The sequence below is a fragment of the Oreochromis niloticus genome, linkage group LG8 (genome assembly GCF_001858045.2).
Source record: "Oreochromis niloticus isolate F11D_XX linkage group LG8, O_niloticus_UMD_NMBU, whole genome shotgun sequence".
Classification (NCBI taxonomy): Eukaryota; Metazoa; Chordata; class Actinopteri; order Cichliformes; family Cichlidae; genus Oreochromis; species Oreochromis niloticus.
Genome location: NC_031973.2, coordinates 1,129,207 through 1,151,153, shown reverse-complemented (window position 1 = coordinate 1,151,153; position 21,947 = coordinate 1,129,207). Strand labels below are relative to the sequence as shown.

Genomic DNA, 21,947 nt, shown 5'->3' with positions numbered 1-21,947 from the left:
CGAACTCCGTCTGCAGAGGCTGGGGACGCTCGATTTAATCCCCTGCATTGCATGACTGAGCGGGGTTTCCCCCCCAGAGGAGAGTTTACTTCAAGAAAACTTTATGATTTAAATTCGATTTGAGAACTGGAGCAGCTTTAAAACTCATCTTATTTTCTCCTGAAGAACAAATGTGTGGTAAACCTGCAGGACGAAGTTTCTTAGCCTCTCGATTACTCGATTTTGCACTCTGTGAGGATAAAATCATACAGCGAGACAGTGAAACTATAAGAGGTTTATCAAAGAATAATAAAACTCCAAACTGTAAAACTCAATTTACTCTGTTGTCCTGATTGGTGGGACAGATCGTCTGTGGGTGGGGCAAGAACCAAACAGGAAATCAAGGACCTGAGATGAACGGAAGTTAGTTTTTAGTGCTGGGTGATGCTGCAAATATTTACCTGATACCAAAGAAATATAAGGCCAGTATTGCCCATTCCAATAACTTGAGCTCAGTCATCATCAGTTTTTTTTTTACTTTCCACAGGTTTCTGTTGTTTTAAATGTGCTACAGGCTACAAATCAAATCAACATGACAGTGAACAGAAAAAAGGCTCTGGTATTTTCCAGAGTGGATATTTGAGGCTGAAGTTAGAGGATAGAAAGTACTCCAGTATAATTTTGACACCAGTCCCAGTGCTGGTATCATTTGGGTCGAGTTGTCCACCTCTAGTCGTTTTTATCACGAAGTCAAAGCTAACGCTGCTCGGAGCACAGGACAGCAACATACATTAAGACCTTGTTCTGAGTACATCAGCCCACAACTGTCCGCCTGCTTAGTAAATAGCTCAGGAAGCAGAAACCCTGAAAAAGAAGAGCAGCAAGGAGATGACCGACCGTCATGGAAGGGCCCTGCACGGCATGTGCCACCGGCAGGTAGAGGAAGTGGCTGACTTCCAGAAATCCTAGCAGAGCTGGACTGAAAGACAATCATGACTAATCTAAGCACAAGATCCGTAGAGGCTGGAGTCGATCACACCAGGTGAGGCCCCAGGTGCAGGCTGTGTAAAGATGCCCCTGAGACAATCAGCACATAACAGCAGGGTGTAAGATGCTAGCAGGCAGGACATACATGGAACGCCATGATATACGTTTCTGTTTAAACAAACCTTCTGTTGAGGTTTTTTTTAAAATCTTAAACTTTTATTTACATTTAACCTTTTTGTATCGTCCATATTGTCTGTTTTGGTTCCTAACTTCTTGTTTATTGTAACCTTTGTGTTCAGCGCTTTGTGACTGCCTGTCTATGAAAAGCACTTAATAAATAAACTTTACTTACTTAATAAATATATAACCTTCATTCCACTGTAAACAAACACATAACATGTTCAGTATTACATACATATATCACGTTCTGATCCTTTAAGTGCTGGAAAAGATTATTATTATTATTATTATCATTATTATTGGCGCATTGATGAGACAGTAGATCCGCTCGCTCGGCGGAGCCTGGTAGATAAATGAAGCGCTCCTTTGTTCTGGTTGGGGGGGGGTCTGCTGTCGGTGCTTGAGTTGCGGGGTTCACGGCGTTTGTAGCGGCTCTGCTTCTCTCTGCATCCACACACCGCGCTCCCGGAGGAGGATGGAGGAGCCTTCCTGTCAGCCGCTGAGGGGAGCTTCATCCAGCCGTGAGCAGCTCTCACATCCTGGAACATCACCGTGAGCGCAGGGTGAGTGCACGGAGACCTTTTTAAAATGTGTTTGTTAGAAGCGTCTTTGTGAAAATCCCCGCGTGGATGGATGTGGAGGGTCGGTCCCGCTCGGTTCTGTCTCCGCCTCTGAGCATCTCTCGGTCTCACCGACGCTCGTGCTTGTTTCCTTCTTTGCTTTCTTAAAAATCCAACCTCTGAGGTCACGTGACCCACTTTGTTCTTCAGGTCCGTTTGTACACGCAGAAATCCCTCCACGCGCCTTTGATGCTTTCAGCGGCTGATATTACGCAACCCCCGTGTTATTGTTCTCCTGCTGTCGGCAGCGTCAGTGAGGAGGTGAGGACCCCTCAGAAGATGTTTCACATGAAAAATGTGTAATGCACAATCCGCCCCACGTGATCATCAGTGGGTAGTGAAAAATATCCAGAGCAGTGCATTATGGATGCTCCTATAAGCTTTTTTAATATTATTGTGAGAAAACGCGCCATAAATGATCTTCCAGCTTTTCTCTTTTTTCAGTCATAGTTTGGAAAAGTGTGTTTTTGCATATTCAAATGTTCAGACCGATTCCAGGCGAATGTTTGTGCAGAAAGTCTGAATCAAAGTGTGCAACACTTCAACTGACCTGTGGAAGCAAAATAAGACCAGAGGAAGTTTGGTTTTGGTTTGGTTTCTGTCGTCTGTGACTTTAAAGTAAAACCAGTGAAGTCGTGACAGAAAAAGATTTGTCAGCTTTTTGGTTGTTTATTAATTCTAACTCCATCTGCTGCACAGACGCTGAAGCAGTTCTTCATGGTTTCCTGGGTTTGGGGCCTTTCAGGTACCAGGACTCGTCGTGCTGCATGGCCTCGGTGGCTGCGGGGTTCTGGGGTTCGTCCGTTTGCTGCTCGCAGTCCAAACTCTCAGGAAGTGGCAGCTTGAAACTGGGAAGAGGCCGCTCTCCTCCGCCCATGTCGTCTGGCCGGAGATGTTCAGGAGTGTCGGGTCTCGGGGGCGGAGCCGTGTCTCCGGGACCCGTGGTGGTGGAGGTGGCAGAGCCGGGTACCGGTGAGGGCCGCAGGGAGCTGTTCGAGGCCTGTCGGAGCGGAGACCTGGAGCGGGTCCGGAAACTGGTGACGGCCGAGAACGTGAACAGCAGAGACACGGCGGGCCGGAAATCCACGCCGCTGCACTTCGCTGCAGGTGAGACGCTCAGGTTTGACTGACCTCTCAGATAACAGCATGTCTGCCATCTTCTTTTTACAGTTTTTATGGTGTGATCCAGATTTCAGAATAAAAAAACGTAATAATAAGAATAGTTATCTCATTATATCCTGATGACGTCCTCGTGTTTCTGCCAGACGCTACCACAGCTAGGTTCACATTCATAAGTAGCATCAATGGTTTAAAGCATATGTAATGTTATTGTATGGAAGTATAATGGGTTTAAAAGAATAAAAGCAGCTGTTAGCACACAGAGAGCACAAACCTCCACCCAGGCAGTCTCTTTGTAATCTTCATCATTTCTGTATATTCACCTCGTTTTCTTTGTTCTTTTGAAATGTACTATAAGAAGTTTGTACCGCAATAAAAAGAAGTGGAAGTTTTATGCTGTTGTTATTTTCCCCAAGACTTCGGTGGATGGAAGCCGGATCTGTGTGGATGACCTCGCTCTGCAGCTCTGCAGAGTTTCATCAGCGTTCATTTAAAACTTGGAGCGTTCGAGTTTATGGATGATGTTTCTGTTGATTCATTAGACGAGTTTTTTCTTTGTCAAACTGACTGCAGCCATGTTTCAGCTCAGAAACTCTCAGTGCGTCTCTTCTCCCCTGTGATGATGATGATGAAGCTGCCTCCTCCCTGTACAGCCCTGTTAGCTCGTTGCCGCCTCGCTCTGAATAATTTATGGGTGTATAATGAGAGGAGTCACAGAGGTGTTCGAGGGCTCAGACAGTGGAGGAATAATGAGCTTCGTTCATTCGTGTCGCTCTCTGCGTCTCCAGGCTTCGGCCGTAAAGACGTGGTGGACTTCCTCCTCCAGAACGGTGCCAGTGTCCACGCCAGGGACGACGGCGGTCTGATATCGCTCCACAACGCCTGCTCCTTCGGCCACGCTGAGGTACATCCACGTGTTCCGTATCCAGAGCTGGAAAGTGGAGACTTTTCCCCTGAAACTTCAGAAGCTCTGCAGCTTTGTGTGGGTTTTTTTGTGCGTAGGTTGTGAGTCTGCTGCTTCACCACGGGGCGGACGCCAACGCCAGAGACAACTGGAACTACACCCCGCTCCACGAGGCAGCCATCAAGGGCAAGATCGACGTGTGCATAGGTACAAAAGCACCCAGATGTTCAAACACCTGCAGGACACAGAGTTACTGCACACACACACACACACACACACTGACACACAAAAGGTTTCATTTGAATTCAAACCAAATTGACTTCAGGCAAACAAAACGTTGCTGAAATGATATTTTGTGTTAGAATCTAAGAATTCAGGAAATATGTTATAATGAATGAATTATCAGCAGCTTTGATACTTTCAGACGTTTTATTTGACTCGCTCTGGTAACTGAAGCTAACCTGTGATGCAGTTTGGTTTGTTCGCGTGTTGTGAGTTGCTTGTGTTGTTTCTGTTTGCCTTCCTCCTTGTCTTGTGTACATGTCAGTTCCTCTTGTGTTCCCGTGTCTGTTGTCATGTTTGCTGTGAGTCGTCTTGTCGTGGTGTTTTTGGTTACTTCCTGCTTTGGTTCACCTTCCTTTGTCATCGTTTGCTCCGCCCTCTTTGCCTCCTCCTGCTGTCAGGTGCTCTCACCTGTGTCGTGTTCCCCTCCTCGCTTGTTTGCTGTCCTGATTTTGATCTCCGTGACGTCTTGTTCTTACTTTTGTATTTCTGTTTGCTCCCTGATCCCTAATAAAGTTTTGCATTTTGTTCGTTTCTGTCTGCCTCTGTGTCTGCGTTTGGCTCGTGCTGCCGTGTTACCTGATACAAAGCTATGAAACTTTAATGTTGGAACTTTAATGCTTATGGAAGGAAATGTATGGAGGAAATCGTCCTTTTGCAGATTGGAAATTTGTCCTGGAAAACTATTTGTGGCCATATACTGTATATAAAAGATGGACATAGCCACAGTAAATAAGCTTTGACTTCTGAGTTTTTGAAACCAAACATATTGAATATAATGAGGCAGCTGCAACCTGCACCAGCTTTACTGTACTAGAGACCATGAAGTCACCAGGAAGCTGTCACTGAGCTCAGAGAGCAGCAGGACAGTTCAGCCATTGGAACACTGCCACCATCAGGTCAGAGTGTGAATTACCGCACTGTCCTCACATCTCTATAGGTTTTTAATGAAAGTCTCACTGCAGCCTGTGGAGTCCTTTAGATCAGACAGTATGTCCACTAACGGCCTACAAGCCACACCCTCCACACACATCACAGTTCCTGCAGTGTCAGTGGATCATGTTGCCCAATCAGAGCCTTCTAAAATCTTTAAAAAATTCTAATTTATTAAAATAAAAACTGAGGAGCTCTTTTTGTTGTTTATTGCTCTACGTAAGATTAGAGTCACCTGCTTCACTGAAGAGCACCTGAGTCACTGCGTCCTGTTAAACTCACTTTAATTTGTATTAATTAATTAACGTGTGTGTGTAGTGTTGTTGCAGCACGGTGCTGAGCCGACCATCAGGAACACCGACGGTCGAACCGCTCTGGATCTGGCTGATGCGTCCGCCAAAGCGGTCCTGACAGGTGAGCTGGACCTCACGGGGACATTTGCAGGCGTTAGAGCTCACCTGTTTGTGACGAAGTTTGGACGAGGCGGTCACGCCCCCTTCAGGATACATTCAGTTTATTCAGCTGTGACCATGAACGTGTATCAGTAATGACACTTCCATCACATCATGTCCTTTTCTCTGATTTTAGTTTGTCTCACTCTTCTGTAAACACACATGAAACAGTAAATCTGTCTTTTATGGTTTTTATATGGTTTTATGCAGTTATGTGGTTTTGTTTCCTGGTTTTTGTCATATTCCTAAAAATGTTGTTTTTGGTGTTGATAGATTTTTGCTTTTGACACTTTTTAATCTTTGTTTAAAGTTTGGTTATTTGTCTGACGTATGATCTCACTGTGTTGATCAAATGAAATCTCTCTGTCAGCCCATCACTTAGCCCACAGTGATGGGCTGACTAATCCCTGAGAGAGAAACCCTCACACTGCTCCGTTTACTCAGTTTCCGCAGATCTTTGCTACGATTACGATGAGTTGACATCAAACTCACTTTACGATAAATAAGATAAATCATGCAAAGCTTCTCTAGTCGAGACTCGGCACAGAAACAAAGACAATGAGCAGAATAGTTTCATTTGGTATTTATGGCTAATACACGCTGCTAAACATTAGCATGTTAGCAAATTGCTAATTTCATTGAGCTTTGTTTTACTTTGTTTTAAGCATTAACATTAGCCTTTATTTTGGTCGTGGTTCACATTAAGACTGAAAGAAAAAAAGGTCAAAGGTCAAGTTTAGAGAAACATTTTATCAGCTTCTTCCTGTGTTTTTTTTTTTCTGTTTTCTTTTGTTTGCAGGTGAATACAGAAAAGATGAGCTTCTGGAAAGTGCCAGGTACAGTACTCTGTAATTCTGTATCACCTTGTTTGGTTGAAGCATAAATGTTTAGATGTTACAGCTGAACCAGCTGGTGTCATTTTTAAAATTAAAAATCCCCAAATTTCTCTTTTCTAGCTGCTTAAATGTGAAGTTTTGCTTTTCATCAGGATTTTTGATTCATTTCTCAGAAACATAGGAAGTGAGACTCTGACCTCGTGAGAAAACACATCAGCAGATTCTTCTGTAATAGACGTCTTGAATATAATTCATTAAACTCCAGCTGTGGTTGGTTGAACATGATGCCGATGTCTCCACAGGAGCGGGAACGAAGAGAAGCTGATGGCTCTGCTGACGCCGCTCAACGTCAACTGTCACGCCAGTGATGGGCGAAAGGTAACGAGGAGGGTCTGAATTTCTATCAGACCGAGCTGAACGCTTTTTTCTAAGAGGTGTGTGATACCTCATCAGTTTAATCACATTTTGGGGCACATGGGAACCACAGGTTCCCCCCATTTAGCTACGCCCCTGATAACTGGTTAAAGTAAACTGAAAGTTATTGAGTTAAATATAAATAACAGATACACGGTTTAAACATTGTTAACCAGCACAAATACTGGAGAAATGAATGAAATGGTTAAAATAACAGTAAAATATCTAAAAAAATAAATCGAGACAGAACTTAAAAATCCAGGTCGTGTCTGGATCCAGTGCTCAACTCTCTGTGCTGGTGATAACTCTGACAGCAGGGTGGGGCTTGTGTCGGTGTGTCCCTGCATTGTAACACACCACCGGGTGGTGTTTTTGTTGTTTCAGTCGACGCCGCTACACCTCGCCGCTGGCTACAACCGCGTGAAGACGGTGCAGCTGTTACTGCAGCACGGCGCCGACGTACACGCCAAGGATAAGGGGTAAGAGCCTGTGTGGAGCTTCTTTGCCCTTTCCTTCGTCTGTAAGGCTCGACAGAGGCCTGCAGTCTGTGGATGGTTTTCTTTAACACATAGTGCTCCACCTCTGCTGTGACGTGTTAAACGCAGCAGCAGTTTTGACCGCTCGCTGTCGTGTGTGTTTCAGGGACCTGGTTCCTCTTCATAACGCCTGTTCGTACGGCCACTACGAGGTCACCGAGCTGCTGGTGAAGGTATCTGTCACTTTATCCACCTGATATCAGGCTCAAGCAGAGTGGGCACTGTGCACATGTGCGGGGGGGGTCATACCCATACTAATCCGTCCTGTCTGCGTGTGCAGCACGGCGCCTGCGTGAACGCCATGGACCTGTGGCAGTTCACGCCTCTGCATGAAGCTGCTTCCAAGAACCGCGTGGAGGTAAAACACACACAAAACTCACTACAGCCAATCACAGCGCACCCTGGAGGACACGCTTCATCAACAGAATTTTCAGGATGGAAAAACTGAAAATTTGCATTTTAATTAAAATGCAAAGTTAATACGTTTTTTCCTTAATGCAGCTCTTACACTCAGAGCATCCTCGAGGTTGCGTTTTTTATTTGGTCACTAGATGGCGCTGCAGTGTGTTGGATATTTGCAGCTTCATTAAACATGTTTTCTCCGTGTCTTTATCAGCAGGACAAGCTGTGAAATTTAGGAAAAGTCCATAATCTGTGTTGTCCTTTAGCTTTTCCAAAAATGTCCCGTAGGCCAGATTGGAGTCTTTGCCGGGCTGATTCTGGCCCTCCGGCCTTATGTTTGACACAGAGTAACTCTGAACAGTCACACAGAGCACAGCATCATGGGCACCGGAACTACTTTCTGCTGTAGAAATAGTCCCTCCTCCCCCGTTCTGACTCAGGTGGCCCTCGTGTGTTTGCACAGGTGTGCTCTCTGCTGCTGAGCTACGGCGCCGACCCCACCTTCCTGAACTGTCACAATAAAAGCTCCATCGACCTCGCTCCAACCACACAGCTGAAGGAGCGGCTCGCCTGTACGTCCTGTTTCCCTCTTTGTAAGAACATAGAGTGGCTTGCAAAAGTATTCGGCCCCCTTGAACTTTCCCACATTTTGTCACATTACAGCCACAAACATGAATCAATGTTATTGGAATTCCAGGTGAAAGACCAACACAAAGTGGTGTACACGTGAGAAGTGGAACGAAAATCATACATGATTCCAAACATTTTTTACAAATAAATAACTGAAAAGTGGGCTGTGCGTAATTATTCAGCCCCCTGAGTCAATACTTTGTAGAACCACCTTTTGCTGCAATTACAACTGCCAGTCTTTTAGGGTATGTCTCTACCAGCTTTGCACATCTACAGACTGAAATCCGCCACAGATTCTGGATTGGATTTAGATCTGGACTTTGACTGGGCCATTCTAACACATGGATATGTTTTGTTTTAAACCATTCCATTGTTGCCCTGGCTTTATGTTTAGGGTGGTTGTCCTGCTGGAAGGTGAACCTCCGCCCCAGTCTCAAGTCTTTTGCAGACTCCAAGAGGTTTTCTTCCAAGATTGCCCTGTATTTGGCTCCATCCATCTTCCCATCAACTCTGACCAGCTTCCCTGTCCCTGCTGAAGAGAAGCACCCCCGGAGCATGATGCTGCCACCACCATATTTGACAGTGGGGATGGTGTGTTCAGAGTGATGTGCAGTGTTAGTTTTCCACCACACATAGCGTTTTGCATTTTGGCCAAAAAGTTCCATTTTGGTCTCATCTGACCAGAGCACCTTCTTCCACATGTTTGCTGTGTCCCCCACATGGCTTGTGGCAAACTGCAAACAGGACTTCTTATGGTTTTCTGTTAACAATGGCTTTCTTCTTGCCACTCTTCCATAAAGGCCAACTTTGTGCAGTGCACGACTAATAGTTGTCCTATGGACAGATTCCCCCACCTGAGCTGTAGATCTCTGCAGCTCGTCCAGAGTCACCATGGGCCTCTTGGCTGCATTTCTGATCAGCGCTCTCCTTGTTCGGCCTGTGAGTTTAGGTGGACGGCCTTGTCTTGGTAGGTTTACAGTTGTGCCATACTCCTTCCATTTCTGAATGATGGCTTGAACAGTGCTCCGTGGGATGTTCAAGGCTTGGGAAATCTTTTTGTAGCCTAAGCCTGCTTTAAATTTCTCAGTAACTTTATCCCTGACCTGTCTGCTGTGTTCTTTGGACTTCATGGTGTTGTTGCTCCCAATGTTCTCTTAGACAACCTCTGAGGCCGTCACAGGGCAGCTGTGGAGCTGTTTTGCAAAGAAGAATGGGCAAGGATTTCAGTCTGTAGATGTGCAAAGCTGGTAGAGACATACCCTAAAAGACTGGCAGCTGTAACTGCAGCAAAAGGTGGTTCTACAAAGTATTGACTCAGGGGGCTGAATAATTATGCACACTCCACTTTGCAGTTATTTATTTGTAAAAAATGTTTGGAATCATGTATGATTTTCGTTCCACTTCTCACGTGTGCACCACTTTGTATTGGTCTTTCACCTGGAATTCCAATAAAACTGATTCATGTTTGTGGCTGTAATGTGACAAAATGTGGAAAAGTTCAAGGGGGCCGAATACTTTTGCAAGCCACTGTAAGTCAAACAGTCATTAGCAGATTAGCGTGCACATCGAGGATTTTCTGTTTTCTCAGATGAGTCCAGAGGTCACAGCCTGCTGCAGGCGGCGAGGGACGCCGACATGGTTCAAGTAAAGAAGCATCTGAGCGTGGAGACCATCAGCTTCAAACACCCGCACACTCAGGAGACGGCGCTGGTGAGGCACCGTGTTCAGTCCTGTGCAGTCGCCCCGAGTTACTCACGCACATTTTAATGAATTGACCATTTTCAGTGTTAGAAACAAACGTGTGTGAGTGTGTGTGTGTGTGTGTGTGTCTGTGTGTCTGTGTGTGTGTGTTCTCTCAGCATTGTGCGTCTGCCTCTCCGTACCCAAAGAGGAAGCAAGTGTGTGAAGTTCTGCTGAGGAAGGGCGCCAACGTCAACGAGAAGACTAAAGAGTGAGTCCCGAGACTTCAGAGCGTTTTACTTCCTGTTTCGGTGATGTTTGTGATGTCACACAGTTCCTGATCTTTTTGTGATGTCAATGTTTCCCTCAGCCTGCAGACCCCGCTCCACGTGGCGTCAGAGAAAGCCCACAACGATGTCATTGAGGTTCTGGTGAAACACGAAGCAAAGGTGAGCGGACGGCAGCTAAAATGTGGTTAATCTCGAGCACGTTCATTAGAAAGTGTCGCTGCAGCATCAGAAACACCTGAGCCGAATCCCGCCTGTCGTTTCCCTCCAGGTGAATGCGGTGGATCATCTCGGCCAGACGGCGCTGCATCGAGCCGCTCGCTGCGGCCACCTGCAGACCTGCAGGCTGCTGCTGACCGCCGGCTGCGACCCGCTGCTCACGTCGCTGCAGGGATTGTCACCGTCACAGCTGGGCAACGAGAGCGTGCAGGAGATACTGCAAGGTGACGGATCATCCCGCCTGTTTTTAATAGTCAGTTTTTTTAACTCAAAAGGAAACCAGGTATTAGAAACGCTGCTGCACCAAACATATGTGGACGTTTGGAATACAGTCATGTTTGTTTCAGTTATTTAACCTTTAATTTAGCAGGAAGTAAACTCGTAAGTTTGGGAGAAACCGGCTTTGATCAACTGATTTATCAAGACGACAAAATCAGTAGAATAATGATCAATGATTATTGGACGCATGGTGCACTTTTGCTGTCCTATTTTTAAAATCCATGAATTGAAATGAAGGGTGGGCGTGGCTAAACTTCCTTTAACATGCCTTCATTCTAATGACCAGCAGGGGGCGACGCCTCTGGCTGTAAAAACTAGTCTATGAGAAAATGAGCCGCCTGCTCACTTGTTTTGCCGTACACTTTCACGTCACTAGTTTGAAGTCTTTGTTGATCATCTTTGTTTCATTTGTTTGTCTCAGCAGAAGGATTTCTGATCGGGAACTCTGAAGTCGACCGACAGCTGCTGGAAGCGTCCAAATCAGGAGATCTGGAAACCGTCAAGGTTAGCCATGTTAGCGGACCAGTCTGATTTCTAAAGACAGGAACACGTTCACGTCATCAAAATGTTCAGTGACTCCAGTTTACTAGCGAACTGCTGGAGCCCCTGCTGGACATTAGAGGAACTGCAGGTTCTGGTTGTGCAGACGTTGCTTCACTGTTGAACTTAAAGTTACTGAACAAATTCACTCTTTCCCTTTTTCTCTTTTTTCTGTGTCTCGGCACACCATGTTCGTCGGCATCTGCAGAAGCTCTGCACAGCACAGAACGTGAACTGCAGGGACGTGGAGGGTCGGCAGTCCACGCCGCTGCATTTCGCTGCCGGCTACAACCGTCTGGCAGTCGTCCAGTTCCTGCTGCAGCACGGAGCCGACGTCCATGCCAAGGATAAAGGGTGAGGAGGAGGACCGAGTATCTTCAGACTTGAGCAGCTGTGAAAGAAATGTCTCAGACTTTATCTCTGTGGGGTGGAAAAATGCGCGCTGAAGTCGTGGTTCCGTCTCTGCTGCAGGGGTTTGGTTCCTCTCCATAACGCCTGTTCCTACGGTCATTATGAAGTCGCAGAGCTGCTGGTTCTTCACGGCGCCGTGGTCAACGTGGCCGACCTCTGGAAGTTCACACCACTGCACGAAGCTGCAGCCAAAGGCAAATACGATATCTGCAAACTCCTGCTGCAGGTACACACACACACACACACACACACACACGTTTTAAATGAATAAACACTTACTAACACTAAGGATAGAAGCAGCAGCACCACACAGCTCACTGAACATCAGTTGGTCACCAGAGTCAAACTGCCAGTTTCTGGTTATTTCCTGGCTCCAGCATGGCGCCGACCCAACCCGGAAAAACCGTGACGGTAACACCCCTCTGGATCTGGTGAAGGACGCCGACACGGACATCCAGGACCTCCTGCGGGGTGACGCCGCCCTGCTGGACGCCGCCAAGAAAGGCTGCCTGGCTCGAGTGAAGAAACTCTGTACTGGAGACAACGTCAACTGTCGAGACCAACACGGGAGGCACTCCACGCCGCTGCACCTGGCCGGTACATAAACACACACCTGAAACACCAGCGCCTACGTTATTCATGCAGGTGTAGCCTTAAAGGACAGTCAGTTACCCCTACTGTGCAGCGCCCCCTGGTGTGGGGCAGTTTATGTCGATAGTTTTGTTACTAACTTGTTTCAATTGTAACAAATTACATCAAAAGAATCCAGAAAATTTTAGCAGCCTATCAGCTGCACATATATTAGAAGTTTGCATGCAGTAGCGTCGCCCCCTGCTGGCCATTAGAGAGAATGCAGGTTTAAGTGGTTTCACTTTAAGATCCTGTTTATATTTATAAACAGTTTACCGTCATGAAAAAGTGACGCCTGAATGCTTGATGGCAAAGAGGACTTTTTACAGCGATATTTAGTTTCACATATTAGATGCCAAATTTTCTTTGTTAACTAATGTATTTTACATCCTGCTAAAGTTGAAATATTCTATTAAATGTCAAATTATTATATGCCATTATTAATTTCTCCAACATGCTGGCATACATATGTATACGCATGTTTTTCTTTGTGTGTATAGCGGGCTATAATAACTTGGAAGTGGCAGAGTACCTTTTGCAGCACGGAGCTGAGGTCAACTCTCAGGACAAAGGTGGACTGATCCCTCTGCACAACGCTGCCTCGTACGGGGTGAGTCGGGGATAACATTCACACACATCGTTAGGTTCATAACATCACAGACAGGTACACACACACACACACCTAATCCAGCTCTACTCTAACCTTAAACACAGTCTTTATGCTAACATGTAATTATCTCCCTGAGGAGGAAAAAAAGAGAGAAAGTACCCAGAAACAGATTTTACAGGTGTAAACAGATTTCACCCCCCAACATCAGAAACACAAAGACAGACACACACCTGACAAAGCAAACAAAGAGTGAACGTCTGAGAGACGTTTCAGTGTGATTGCTGAAGGGTGTCTTTAGTTGAAATCACAGGAGGAGAGCATGAAAGTTTTACAACATTGTAGTTTTTTAACTGACCACATGGTGGTGCTATTGTGTCTAATGTGGCCTTATTGTGCTCTACATTTTATAAATGGAACTGTATTTTTAGCCTTTAGTGTGTGGCAGTAATAAAGGCTTTAACTGAGCTTTTCCCTTGTGGCGCCCCCTGTTGGTTCAAGTGCACCAAAACACACAGACTGATGAGCTGGAGACAGTGTGAACAAACACACTTCAGTGAGGAGGAGGGAAATGACACTGTTAGTGTGTGTGTGTGTGTGTGTGTGTCTTCCAGCCGCTCATCGCCCAGTCTTCACCTCCGTACTTCTCTGCTCATTCTTTCTTTTATTTTCTTCTTCTGTTCGTTGCGTCCACATCATACGACACGATTATCAGAGGACCTAAATCAATTTTTATTTCCTTTCACAATAAAAGCCTGCTCAGTGTCAACATAGTGCCGTCTCTTCCAGCACGTGGATGTGGCGGCTCTCCTCATCAAGTACGACGCCTGTGTCAATGCCACTGATAAGTGGGCGTTCACGCCACTGCACGAGGCCGCTCAGAAGGGACGCACGCAGCTCTGCGCTCTCCTATTGGCTCACGGCGCCGACCCAACCCTGCGGAACCAGGAAGGACAGTCGCCTCTGGACCTGGTCACAGTTAGTCTCACCCTGAGTTAAAGGGACAGTCCACCATAAAACAATATGTGGTTATAAAGCATACTGATAAGCTCCTCCTCCTCTTCCTCCTGCAGGCTGATGATGTCCGGGCCTTGCTAACAGCGGCGATGCCTCCCTCCGCTCTCCCTGGCTGTTACAAACCTCAGGTCATCAGCGTAGCAGCGTCCGCCTCCAGTGCTCCACCTGTCACCGCCATCATCCCACCACTCCTTTCCTCCAACCCTTCCTCGTCATCCACCTGCCCTACACCTTCTCTCCTCCTGTCTTCTTCCCCTTCCACCTCTTCCTCCTCCACATCTGCAGCAGCGACCAGTAACATAGCTGCTGCTGCAAGCCTCACATCTTCACCGCCGCCATCGTCTTCATCATCCTCACCATTTCCTGAGATGTCGGCCCTGCTGTCGGCTGCTGAGGGATCCCCGGGTGCAGAGAAGAAAGATGAAGGTGAGTGATGAAGAAAAGCTGATGTGAAATCAACAGTGTTTGTCAGGAGCTCTTTTAAACTGAGTTAAGCTAACTCACGCTGCAGGTCTGACAAGTGAGGCCAGAGCTGAAGAGCCTTAAACTGTCCAGCAGGGGGCGACTCCTGATTCGTATGAAGTCCAGAAGGGAAAAAGTTTTCTCTTGCTTTCTTTTTACTACTTTATCATTTTATTATGACTGAATAAAACATGATCTTCATTTTGGAAGTTTTGGTCCTGTTAGTCAAAAAGGACAAAAATGCAGGTGGAGTTTAGGGCGGGGCTAACTTTTCAGCTACTACAGTGAGCATGACATATGGTTTCAAAAAGCTAACGTGCTAAGGGCAAAAATGCTCAGTTCTACATCAATCTCAGGATCACTGTAGTATCAGTTAAATATCTTCCGTGAGGTTTGAACTACGGCGAGCCAAGCGATTAAAACGCGTCACCAAAGAAGACGCCACCAATCCGGTCAAGCTGTGACAGCCAGGACGTATCCTGCCTGAGTGTTAGCTGCAGGGACAGTTGGGTTTCTGTCACAGACGGTGTGAACCCTCCAGTTTGGTAACAGGCCGAGCGATGTTCCACTTGGCTGCTTTTTCCTTTTCCTACTGCAGTCTGAGCCGAGTCAGTTGTATCCCTGTGGATCGCGTGCCGAGAGCCTCTGGATGAGCGCCGTCTTGTTTTGGTTTCTGAACCGGTTGTGTTTGTTGTTCAGGGGCTGAGCTCAGCATCTGTCAGTTCTTGAAGAACCTGGGGTTGGAGCATCTTCTCGAGATCTTCGACAGGGAGCAGGTGAGAACTTCGACACCGGCAAACTGCTGGCAGGTTTCCTGTGTGTAAGGAAACATTGACGGCAGGTACAAGAGCAGCTGCACCGACTTTCATTGAAGAATTTCTTTATTTAAATATGAGAAAAATTTCCATCCATTGAAAGGACTGATGAACAACAGGTGTATTTTAATAATTCTTCATTCAGGTAGGATTATTCCTGCTGTTACTGTGGAGAGACTTGAAGGTCACAGATATCCAGTGATATCAACAGGAAGTGCTAACACATGATTCAGCTACTGTTAACTTTAATTTGGCTAAATGTTTTCTTTGTCTTCTTGGCTCATAAACTACTTATTGGCATTTACATGTTCCCAGCAGATCTTTTGTCATTTTAAAAACTGGGGCATGAAAGTGGAAGTGAGTTAAATTACAGGAGAAGCAGCTCATTTTTCTGACAAATGGGAGATCACTCCAGGTGAGGAGATGGTGAAAAATGACTACCATCCTCTGCAGATGGCATTAAAATCACTGACCAGCACAGCTAACATTAAAATCACCACCTCTCACACAGTCATAATGTGCTGCTGTGGACAAACACGTCCACTTCAGTCTCGCCTGTCCAAAGGACGCTGTCCCAGAAGTCTTTGGGTGTGTTCAGGTGCAGCTGTCCAAACCAAAGGTGTGCCGCCATGTTGTTTCAGAGAGATGAGGCTGCAGCCCTCCCAAACAGCCAATGAACTTTGACCTTTAACATGCTAGCTGAGACCTGTAGAGTCTGCCTAAACTTTTATCTCTTATCGTCACGTGTTGATCAAAAGCATCTGATTAGCAGCACCTGGCAGTTGCGCCTGATGTTTCACATGAATGCTGATAAACCTCATAAATGAATGAAAAGTAAAACTGCTCTGCAGCAGCTGTGAGAAGCTGTCATGACCTTTGCTTTGTTAGTTTGGGTGACAGCTGTCACGCTTCATAAACGATCTGTTTCACAGTCGTTTAGTTTCAGTGCAAATAAAAGAATCAAGCAAAGACCTGCAGATGGTTTCTGACTCGGTTTTAAGGTTCTGGTTAGTTTTTCTTTGGACCCAAGAAATAGGTTGTGTCACTGAACGTCCTTACAAAGGCAGTAAACGTGTGTGTGTGTGTGTGTGTGTGTGTGTGTGTGTGTGTGCGTGTGTGTGTGTGTGCAGATCACTCTAGACGTTCTGGTGGAGATGGGTCATCGCGAGCTGAAGGAGATCGGCATCAACGCCTACGGACACAGACACAAGATCATCAAAGGAGTGGAGAGGCTCATCAGTGGGCCGCAGAGTGAGGACACACACACACACACACACACACACACACACACACACGCACACGCACGAGTTATTCTGCTCATTGTGAGCTCTACATTTGTATCATTGGACTCTATCAGAGCAGCTTTGTATGATTCTCAACAGTAAATAATCTTTATTTCTCTGATCTGAGCCTCATTTCTTAGCTCCTCCCCCTTTAAGGACCCCCTCCCTCATCCTCTTACTGATGAGGTTCACGAGAGCCAGGGGTTAGGTCTCCTCCACCTAATGACTGAAACACATTCCAATCATTTCCTGAGCTTTACTGAATGAAGGGAAAACACATGTTATACCTGCAGGTGGACCGAGGCAGGTAACCACGATGACTTCAGTCGACTGTTTGGGTCGGCTTGCTTTAAGCTTTTTTCCATCGTATCTGAGAGATTTGTGTGTTTGTGACAGGTCTGAATCCGTATCTGACGCTGAACACAGCCAACAGTGGGACGATCTTAATCGACCTCTCGGCCGACGACAAGGAGTTCCAGTCGGTGGAGGAGGAGGTACTGACTCATGCCTGATGACGAGACCTACAGGTTAACTCTGAAACTCTTGATTTATTTAATCCCTGTGAAAGAGCCAGCTGTGAGCGATTCTTCAGGACACACAAACGTGTAATACATGTAGTGTGGACAGAATAAAGTACACGTACAGTAAAAGTGTGGAGAAGCTAAGTGAACACAGAGAGGACGTTTGCTGAGTTTAAAGGCCTAACAGCCTACCAGGTCCTAATGTGGTTTTGTTCGTGTTGGTCAGATGCAGAGCACGATCAGAGAGCACCGGGACGGCGGCCACGCTGGAGGAGTCTTCAACAGATACAACCTGATCAAGGTAACACGCTGCGAAGGCTTGGAGAGTTGTGTCCCTGCTGCTGTGTCATTTCCTGAGCTGTGGGCTGATTTGCTTTCATAGATGAAGAATCTGAAGCCGCCCTCTCTCACGTGTAGCACATGACAGGAGATCATTTTCATCGTACGAGCTCTACTTTGTTTGGTTTAGATGAGCATGCAGGTCTTACGCACGATCGCCATCACAGACTTGGTGCTAAGATGCAGGAAGTTGTGACCCAGCTCCACGGGACATTGTTATTCTCACATGAACATCTGTTGGGTACGATGGTGGTGGGGTCAGAGGTTAGAGGAGATCACTGTGTTGACTCTCAGCTGATTGTGTTTCAGATCCAGAAGGTCTGCAACAAGAAGCTGTGGGAGAGGTACAGCCACCGCAGGAAGGAAGTGTCTGAGGAAAACCACAACCACTCCAATGAGCGCATGCTGTTTCACGGTCAGAGCACCAAAGATCATGTTATAGGAACAAGCAGCAGAAGTGTTGTGATGGTAGCAGGAGAACAGTTAACAGATCTAACCTCTATAATATCAGGTGTACTATTGTAGAGCCTTGGCCTGTACAAAGTCAGGGACTGTCTCCACGTACATCGCTGGTTTTCAGCACAGCTGCCATTCTTAGATCCCTCTGTGGAAGTCCGGCTGTCTCCCCTTCTCCTCTAAACCTCCTCCGCTGTGTCGAAACACTGATGCTTCAACACGATTTTGATTTTCAGGAAGTGTCACGAGTGAAGAATGTGTTGGTGTGGCTCAGAAACTCAAAGCCGGCATGAGATGGCGCCTGCTAAAGTTCAGATGGTTTCCTTTGAATGTCTTCTGCTCTGATGTTTTCCTGTGAATGGTGGACTGTAGGCGGACGCTCAGCTCTCATCGCCAGCGACGATCCAACAAACACAAATTCAGGTCAAAGTCACAGAGTTGTTTGTGGTTGGGGTGATCTCACAGTGTGAGGCCTGGAGTTTATTTTCCACGTCCAGGAGTCTGCCGCGGTCTGAGTGGCGGTCCGTGGACACGTCTGCATGCCTGCCTGCTTCATGTGACCACGTGGACTCATCTCCAACCACACATGCGCCCTACGTGGCTGTGAAGCGGAATATAAAGAAGTACGACAGGACTGAAAACTCAGCCGTCGGGTCTGCAGCTGTTTGCGTCCTCGAGGCTTTAGAGGACATGAGACGCTCAGGGACAGATGTAAAAATGGCAGCTGTCCTGGGATCTGTGCAGATGTGCTCAGGACTTTGTGGATAGTGAAGTAGAAGCTTGTAGGGACAGAAGCGTGAATCATATGACTCATGACATGAAACAGTAATGTTAACCTGGGCGTTGATCGTACTGCATCGATTCCCTCTCAGGCTCGCCGTTCGTCAACGCCATCATCCATAAAGGCTTCGACGAGCGCCATGCCTACATCGGGGGGATGTTCGGCGCCGGGATTTACTTTGCAGAGAACTCGTCAAAGAGCAACCAGTACGTCTACGGCATCGGAGGAGGGACGGGCTGTCCGCTCCACAAAGACCGCTCCTGCTACGTCTGCCACAGGTACACCACCTGACCTCCACCCTCCATCCCCGAACACACCTGTGCTCAGACTGCTGTGGAGCACCACTCTCACGCTTCTTTGTGTTCCTCGCAGGCACCTGTTGTTCTGCAGGGTGACTCTGGGTAAATCCTTCCTGCAGTTCAGCGCCATGAAGATGGCTCATTCGCCGCCGGGTCACCACTCCGTCACCGGCAGGCCGAGCGTTAACGGCCTCGCTCTGGCCGAGTACGTCATCTACAGAGGAGAGCAGGTCAGAAACACCTCGTCATCCTTAGAACTTTACTTTTGGATGAAGTCTGTGGTTTGGAGTCTTAGAGACATCAAATATTTTGGGTTAATTAAGAGTTTTGAAGAAATAATCGTGAGGTTTAACACAATAAAACCTGAGCCTGCTAAATACCGAACTCTGTGAAGCTTTGTTTAAATCTGCAGCACGGCCGTGTTGGCTTCAGCTTTCCTCTGAAGGGCGGACGCGTCTCCTACACAAACAGCCAGATGACAGATAGTCGTTGAGTAAGTGGAGAGAGCGGCTCGTGCTCAGACAATTGTGCCAAAACCAGTAGCTTCTCAGAAGTGGCACTTCACAAAGCGGCATGAATACATGTCCACTCGAGCAATCAGCGACGTTACAAGTGTGTCGCATTACATGCGGAGGTCTGCTTTAGTGCTGAAAGCAGCAGCCTGAGAGGACGAGGAGGAAGTGGGGACGTTAAAGAGGAGCTGCTGCTCGCTTTTTCACCGAGGCGTGTCAGAGTGTCACATTTACTGTCGTCTTCCTGCAAACGCAAACAGGCAGAGAGGTGACTGTGGGCTCGCCTCGAAACGTCTCTCATTGTTTTGAGTTTAAATTCAGTTCCAGGCCGAGCAGCAGCTTAGTTTAGTTTGAGTGCTCAGAGCTAGTTTGGGGGGTTAACTCTGTGTTGTTTCAAGAGAAATCTGTTTGTGCATGAAAAGCTTTCAAAGCTTTCTGTGAATATAAATGGAGTTGATGATGAACAGCTGCAGAGTTTCTGTGAGTGTATAATCGTCATGAACGTTTTTATGAATAACAGGTTTCATATACGCCAGCTCAAAGTGATTATCGCATAAATGTAAATTAAAGAATCAGTTTTTAGTTCGGTGTAACTGGGGAGGATTCAGTGTCTGTTACAGAGTGTCAGTGAACGCCTCTCTGCCGCCCACAGGCCTACCCCGAGTACCTGATCACCTACCAGATCATAAAGCCTGAAGCCTCCGCAGACGGATGAAGAAGAAGGAGTCAGGGAAGGAAAACATGAAGAAACGCCAGAATCTTCACTTACTGCATGCAAGGAGAAAACTTTATTTATACCATGTATAAAACATGTAGGTTTTTATCAGATGACTGTTTTTTTGTGGTTTTATGCACTTTATTGACTTCCGTCCTGATGTGATGTGACTGTTGATTTCATCCTTTTGTCGTTAAAATCGTGTTATTCACATATTTCAGGTCATTTTTCAAAACGTCGCCAAATTCCCAAAATGCTGCTGCAACAATTGAACGCTACAAACGTTTAGCGGGACTCTTTAAAACTGCCACCAAATCCATTTACTTTACCCACGCGACGCGTTGTTGATGTTTGAACCCACGTGATGGGAAGTTGCTGTAATTGGCGGATAAACGGGTTCATTGCTCCCCGTCTTTGAAAACGGCGACGTAACGGTGAACGAACGACTCTGAAGAGCGAACGGTTGCTCGCTGCAGACAGAACGGTCAAAACAACCCTACATGTTGCCTGGCAACCTCCTGACGAGATGAAGAACTGACTTGGTTTCATGGAGATGTTACGTGTATATTTATTTTTTGTACAAGCATGTCAGTTCATTAATATTTATGAAGTGAAAATATCTTGTTGGTTTTTGAAGACCAGGTTTTCTCTGAATCAGCCTGAACGAGCCGCAGTCTCTGATTGGCTAGCGTTGTCACACAGTTCAGGAAAACCTGAATGTGATTCATCAAACAAATATTTACCTGCTGCAGACGTACCTGTGCAGTCTTAGCCTGACTGCAGATCTCTGACTTCAGAGTTAATTATAGGAGATTTATTTTGTTCATTTTCCAGCTCAGTGTTTTTATCCCAGCACAGAAAAGCTTTTTATGATTCACAGTTTAAAAAAATAAATACAGCCCTTAACAAATTCATTAGACGACCTGTCATAAAAACAAGGAAACACACATATTTTAGAATTCTGTCAAAAACTTGATTAAAACTAATAAATTATATTGTTACTTATTAGGCAGATAACAAAAAATACACATTTTTATATTCCAAATTTGAGCCGGCTGGATGTCTGTCAGGAGTTAAAAGCGTATCATTAAACTACTAAAACAACTTAATTAAAAAAAAACTTCACAATTTTTTCTGCTTTTTTGTGAAAACAGTAAATTTGAAAATTCAACAATAACAATAATTAAATTTTAGCATTAAAAAAATAAAATTTAATTAAAGTTTTTACACTTACTGGTGAATTAACATTACAGAAAAATCAGAAATGATTTTGGTCCTTTCTAATCGTTTAAATTTAGGGCAGCTGTGGCGTCAAATATAAATTTGTTAATCACTCTTAGTATGTATGTGATGCTGACCTCGGCCAGGCAAACTGCTTCAGCTCCTGACTCTTTAAGCCCCGCCTCTCGAAAAGCTCAATTTTTTTCTGACTGGCCAAAATAAGGAAGCCTTCCGAGGGGCAGTGCTTGTACTTTAATATAAAAAAAACAAAAAAACAGGGACCACTTTAATGCAGGTTCATCAGATTCTTTGATTTTTTTTTTTGTCACATTTAATCCAGACATCAAACATAACTTAAAGCTATATTTGATAGAAAATAGCAAAAAGTGAACATTTAAAAATATTTCTTGTTTTAAAAAATCAGCTGATTTTGGACTGAAGAGTTTTGAGTGTAAGGATCAGCGTAGCATGCCTTCAGACAAACAGCTTCCCCAGGAAAGGTTAAACTGTCAAATCTGTTTTGTAGCTTTGATTTTTTTTTTAGTTGAAATGCTAAGCTAACATAAAATTCTGTTTGAAGCTGAACAAAGCAACAAAAC

At 45.8% G+C, this 21,947-nt stretch overlaps 1 protein-coding gene across 2 annotated transcripts; it reads left to right on the top strand.

Annotated features, from left to right (window-relative positions):
• Window positions 1-1,522: 1,522 nt before the first annotated feature.
• On the top strand, window positions 1,523-21,727 carry LOC100691196 (tankyrase-2). Of its 2 annotated transcripts, none has more exons than XM_005471570.3 (30): window positions 1,523-1,709; window positions 2,512-2,873; window positions 3,674-3,789; window positions 3,888-3,996; window positions 5,323-5,418; window positions 6,256-6,292; window positions 6,595-6,670; window positions 7,091-7,185; window positions 7,349-7,415; window positions 7,523-7,600; window positions 8,108-8,216; window positions 9,863-9,984; window positions 10,134-10,225; window positions 10,325-10,403; window positions 10,513-10,684; window positions 11,164-11,243; window positions 11,488-11,633; window positions 11,751-11,916; window positions 12,068-12,287; window positions 12,821-12,930; window positions 13,717-13,905; window positions 14,001-14,370; window positions 15,106-15,182; window positions 16,352-16,472; window positions 16,901-16,998; window positions 17,252-17,326; window positions 17,674-17,779; window positions 18,693-18,879; window positions 18,974-19,130; window positions 20,065-21,727. In XM_005471570.3, the coding sequence occupies exons 2-30, from the start codon at window positions 2,534-2,536 to the stop codon at window positions 20,125-20,127; spliced, it is 3,753 nt and encodes a 1,250-aa protein (XP_005471627.1). In that variant the 5' UTR covers window positions 1,523-1,709; window positions 2,512-2,533; the 3' UTR covers window positions 20,128-21,727. The 2 variants fall into 2 exon arrangements, with proteins under 2 accessions (XP_005471627.1, XP_005471626.1); XM_005471569.3 differs by having other exon boundaries at window positions 11,161-11,243.
• Window positions 21,728-21,947: the final 220 nt, after the last annotated feature.